Here is a 6,000-nt window from a genome sequence, read left to right as displayed (position 1 = left end):
AAGTTTTTACTGCTAAATGGGGCTCCGTTAGAGAGATTTTCCCTCACTTCCTGTTCTGCTGACAACATTTTTACCACACAGGAAGTGAGGGGAACCCTCCAGCAGCAATAAAAATACTTTTCTTTGCAACTTCAATACTGGACACTTTCACCTCCTCCCTTCCCAGGACAATTTCCAGCTTTCAGCGCTGTTACACTTTGAATGACAATTGTGCGGTCATGCAACACTTTACCCAAATACAATTTTTATCATTTTTTTTTTCACACAAATAGAGCTTTCTTTCTTTTTTTAAATATTCTTTATTTATACCACATAGTACATGTAGGGGGGGGGACAATGAGACAGCAGAGACATCATATCTTACATCAATATATCTTATATCCTATGGAACATAGAGCTTTCTTTCAATAGTATTTAATCACCACTGTGTTTTTTGTTTGCTAAATAAATGGAAGAAAAAAAAAAGACTGAAAATTTAAAAAAAAAAATAAAAAACAAGTTTTTCTTTATTTTGGTTATAACATTTTGTAAATAACCTGTATTCAGCTACATTTCTTTGAGGAAAATAAGCCAAATCAGTGTTTATTATTTAGTCTGTAGGAAAGTTATTGAGTCCACAAACTATGGGATGTACATCTGAAAATTGTGACTAAAAAGGAGGAGCACAGACAGACAAGCTTGCAGCAAAGCAAATGAGCCAGCGACAAAAGGGGTGGGACTTTACATGAAGCGCCTGGTTCACAATTGAATAGATTGGTGGATAGATAATTTGTTTATTAGAGCATACACGGTAGGTAACATGGTAGGTAAGAGGCATGGCAAGTTTGTCGAAGTCGTCACATTTATTTGGAAAATGAATTAAAAAAACAAAACAAAACAAAAATCCCCCCCCCTTTTTTTTTTTTAACATATTGTCACCAGTGCAGTACAGTGTTGTCATATAACTGGTGTGGGAGAGATCAAGGACACAGATTGGTGACCTTATATAAAAGAAAAAAAAAAGAAAAAATTTTAGGGCTGTGAAAATTAAAGATTAATTCCTCGATTAATCGTTCATTTTTTTGATCGATCAAATTTTTTTTTGATCGATCAAATTTTTTTTGATCGATCAAAATTCTTTTGACCGGTACTCACCTCTCCGCTGACTTCCCGGGTCTTCAGGGAGTTCTGCCGGAGATCCGGTGACGTCACCGGACTCCTCCCCGCTTCCCCAAGTGCCTCCATCTGCTAACAAAGGGAAGGGGGGAGGAGTCCGGTGACGTTGAAGTTTCTGATTGAACGTAACGTGTACAGGGAGGAGCTACACATGACGTCACCCGCTGCTGCCCGTCGGAACTAACACGATTGTTGGCTTTACATGCTGTGTTTTTATCATCTTTATGTGAGTAGTTTGTGTTTGAACACAAAAATTAAATCTTATACTTAAGTGGTGAGCACTTTGATTTTTTCTTTCTACCCATGACCTGAGATTGTGAGAGAAATTTATGGTCCGTGTTAACCCTTTGGTTCCCGCTTGCATGACCACCTGTTTGCACAGAGGTCCATGCCATAAGGTGTGAGTGATTAGTTAGACCGGAGGTGGAGGGATTGTCATGCTACTGTGGAAAAAAAATGACTTATGTCAGTGCTACCGTTTGAATTTAAAACGTATTTGTGTGAACTGGGAAGTTAAGTCATGGATTGTGGAAACTAACTAGTGTCAGGTGATTGTATATAGTGTATACCACATTTACCACTGACTAATGCAGAGTTGCAATGCAAGGAGATCAGCTAAAAGTAGTTGGATCTGTATGTCCGTTATAATTAATCAAAATTAGTCGATTAATCGATTAAAAAAAAAATTGATTAATCGAACACGAAATTTTTAATCAGTAACAGCCCTAAAAAATTTATATATGCACAATTAATCGTCAAGAATCGTTATCACGATCTTGACTAAAGTGTTTTGCAATTCTTTCTACTCTTCTGAAGCCACAGCCCTCAAAAGAAAGGAAGAGAAAAACTGGGCAGTCTGCCAAGAATCAAAACATTCTTTAGCAGCTGAACTGAAGTATAAACATTGTAACAATTTGACAATGGAATAGACTGTGTGTAAAGTTTAACCACTTAAACACTAAACCTTTTTCTGACATTTGTTTTTAAGTTAAAATCATTTTTTTTTTTTTTTTTGGCTAGAAATTTAGTTAGAACCCCCAAACATTATATATATTTTTTAGTAGACACCCTAGAGAACAAAATGGTGGTTGTTACAATATTTTCTGTCACACTGTATTTGCGCAGCGGTCTTTCAAATGCAATTTTTTTGGAAAAAATTACTTTAACAAATTAAATAAAAATAAAAAATAAACAAAATAACCAGTAAAGTTATCCCATTTTTTTTTTTTGGTATAATGTGAAAGATTTTACATCGCGAGAATCGTGATCTTTTTATTCTAACCAAGAAAATCATGATTCTCATCATTTTGGCCAGAATCGTGCAGCTCTAATATATATGTGTCCAGAGCAATATAATGTTACCATAGTAACACTGTACTACTCTGGGGAAGTGATCAGGATATTGTTTTATACATTGTGATTGCATATACCAGCAAATTTCATTGGTATGAGCAACCATTTTTACTGAATGAAAAACCGAATGGTTTTGTTGTGATTAGCGGTGATTGGTCAAAGCTAAATCACGTGGCACAGACAGATTGATTTGGCCCTGTCTGTACCATGTGATCACTGTGATCAATCACAGCTAACAACACTGTTTTATACAATGGATGGCATGAAAGGAAGTCATCCATTGTTTACAAAAGGCCATGTGATCTGTGATTGGTCACAGAAATCATAGGACACCGGCAGCGGGATAGTGCAGTGATCAGTCATCAGCTGTGTCTGGTGGACACAGCCTGTGACAAATCGCTCTGGGAGGACGTCCTATGACAACAGTGCTCCCATCCAGCCATCATTTTACTATAGACCGGGCTAGAACCCCTGCCATATTTGTGTTTTTGTCTCTGTCCCTATTGTGTACATGTTGTCACCAGGACAGGAAGTGATGGGCAATACTGCCAACAGAAACCCCAGATAGCAGTCCAAACCAGAGGAATTGTAACATTTCAGGAGCTTGCAAGACAGCAATAACTGTCACTGTAATATTATTTTCTGGGCAACAAACAAGGCTTGCTTCTGCCCAAGTTATCTTCCATAGACATTCCAAAGACAGCGTAATGCTACAAAGAAAACAAAAGGGAAAAATAACACAAGTCTGCACGGTGACAACTTCCAAAGGCCTCACCTGTATATCTTGCTTGACGGATTTCAGCTCCATTGTCTTTCGGCTCCTGTGACTCTCCTGATGTTGCCGGTAGAGGTATCGCTCGTGAAACTCCTCAGAGCAGATGCGGCACCTGATCGGAACCTCCAGGTAGGTGTGCTGCTTGCGGATATGAACCTCTGCAAAAAGGATATAAAAGGGCAACTTTAGTCAAACAGCTAAATTCACATGTGATGTACAAAGACAGACTGTTGAAGCTGCAGACAGATTTACAGTGGGTAAAGAATATAATTATCTCCTTTTAAAATAATCACAGTTTTTTCCTTTGCATCCTGAAATGAAGACAGACAGCGTTTTTGTTTTATCAAGCTGTATTTACTTATAACATCTAATTGAAAGATAAAACACCAACATGTTAGAAAAAAAAAAAATGTAAAAACCGAATCACTGAGTTGGAAAAAGGATCACCACCCTCCTAAAAATGACTTGTAAACTCAATCAGGTGTAGCAAATCACCTTCACAATGGCACACAAAGCCAACTGTGATCAGCTGTGGTCATTTTGATTAGCTCAGCATGAAAAGAGCTTTCCTGGAGCATTTCAGTCCCTGGCAGTGCAACCCGAAGAAAACAATCAACTATGGGTGGCAAGGCACTGTTACTGGGATCAAGTTGTGGACAGGCACAAGTCGGGAGATGGATACAAAGGCTTGTTGGTGTTATATCTTTCAGTTGGATGTTATAACTTGCACTGCGTAAATACAGCTGGATTAAACATAAACTGTGTCGGTATTCATTTCAGTCTGTGAATAATAAATACAATAAAAAATAAAAATAAATAATAAAATGAATGGGACTATTTTTAAGGGGGGGATTATTTTCTATATCCACTGCATATTCAAACTGCAGGTGCTCGTTATCTTCTAATAGTCATGCAGTTAACTTATGTCTGGGTTATGGTTCTGGGACTCGTGCACTGCTTGACAACACCACCATGGTATAAGGCAGAATTCTTCTTTTCCTAGAAAGCGTTGCTGCACACAGGGTGAGTAAAAGTACTTACTTACGTCATTCTTCCCAAACAGTACTGCATTACAGATGATACATTGCTCCTTCTGCACATTCTCAGTATGTTTTCTTAAGATGTGCATCTTCAGGCTGGCGTTCTGCGTGAATTGGGCCCCGCACACATGGCACGTATAAGGCTTCTCACCTGAACAACGAAAAAAGGGTTAAATAAAACAGAGGCACTAAGAAAAGTAACTGACCTAAGGACTTAGAAGAACAATTGGCCAGAGTATCTTTTGAACAGCAAATGATGGGCAAAAAAAAAAAAAAGAACGATGGACATAAATATATTTATTTTAATTGGAGGTCATAAAAGAAAAGTAAATGCCCAATGGGAGCAAAGTATGATACCACAACCACTAGGGTATTAAAAGCATAGTGGGCACCTTTGCCACACTGACCTTAAATTTAGCAACCAGAACTGAAAAAACACTAAACTGCATAAACGACCCCCCCCCCCTCCCCAGGTCAGTCAGTAGAGGGGGTATTGATTTGTAAAGGGGCTCTTAATGGTAGTAAAGTCCAGTGGTTTCATACAACATGTCCCCAGTCTCTGACTGTCTCCTATAGCATGACTTCAGTCTCCAACCACTCCTGCAGAATGATCTCTGACCATTTCTTCTAACAAGTCTTCCATCTGTGACAGATTTCAGTAGCACGACATGTAATAAATACTATAGTCGGCCCTTTAACCCGCATTTGAGGGTCCATTTGCCTTGAAAGTTGACAACCACTGCTCTACACCATCCAAAGCCTTCCAGCCCCATCCGGAGACCTTCGTACACTTCAAAATCTCCTATATTTTTCTTCCTTGTCATGCCAGCGTCACGGCATCTGTTCCCCCTGTGGCCCCTTGCATGCCTTTCTGCGGTCCTTGGGGCACTATTCCCACCCCATTGTTACAATGCATTATTCCTTCCACTGATACCAATGATGGGACACTATTCCGTTCATCAACACCAAGGATGAGGCACTATTCCTCCTACTGACACCAACGATTGGACACTATTCCCTCCCACTGATACCAATGATGGGGCACTAATCCTCCCACTGACACCAATGATGGAGCACTATTCCTCCCACTGACACCAATGATCGGGGCACTATTCCTCCCACTGAGACCAATGATGGGGCACTATTCCTCCCACTGACAACAATGATGAGACACTATTTCTTTCATCAAAACCAATGATGAGCCAATGATGAGCCACTACTCCTCCTAATGACACCAACGATCAGGCACTATTCTGTCCACTGATACCAATGATGAGACAATATTCCTTTCACCGAAACCAAGCATGAGGCACTATTCCTCCTACTGACACCAATGATGGGGCACTATTCCTCCTACTGACATCAAGGATAGGGCACTATTCCTTCCAATGACACCAATGATGAGACACTATTCTTTTAATCGAAACCATCGATGAGCCACTACTCCTCCTAATGACACCAACGATCAGGCACTATTCTGTCCACTGACACCAATGATGAGGCACTATTCTTTCCACTGACAACAATGATGAGGCACTATTCTTTCCACGGATACCAAGATGGCTCATTGTTTACTCCCACTGAAGAAGATATTGTCCACCCTCCACTTGCCCCCTATAGTCTGGGAAAAAAAAAGTAAACTGGCCCTTTTTGTGTAGAAATTTTGGAGACCCCCGA

At 39.7% G+C, this 6,000-nt stretch overlaps 1 protein-coding gene across 1 annotated transcript in view; it reads right to left on the bottom strand.

Moving 5' to 3' along the window:
- LOC143936139 (uncharacterized) overlaps positions 1-6,000 on the bottom strand; it is a 43,435-nt gene that overhangs the window by 17,930 nt on the left and 19,505 nt on the right. Inside the window, exons 7-8 of the mRNA XM_077460509.1 lie at positions 4,325-4,474; positions 3,284-3,441 (exon numbers count right to left, since the gene is read on the bottom strand). Coding sequence (XP_077316635.1) covers positions 3,284-3,441; positions 4,325-4,474 — 308 coding nt within the window. The remainder of the gene's footprint in view (positions 1-3,283; positions 3,442-4,324; positions 4,475-6,000) is intronic.

Source organism: Lithobates pipiens, unplaced genomic scaffold, assembly GCF_037356315.1.
Source record: "Lithobates pipiens isolate NorthernLeopardFrog02 unplaced genomic scaffold, aLitPip1_a1.2 Scaffold_28, whole genome shotgun sequence".
Taxonomy (NCBI): domain Eukaryota; kingdom Metazoa; phylum Chordata; class Amphibia; order Anura; family Ranidae; genus Lithobates; species Lithobates pipiens.
This window is presented reverse-complemented; position numbering and strand designations above follow the sequence as displayed.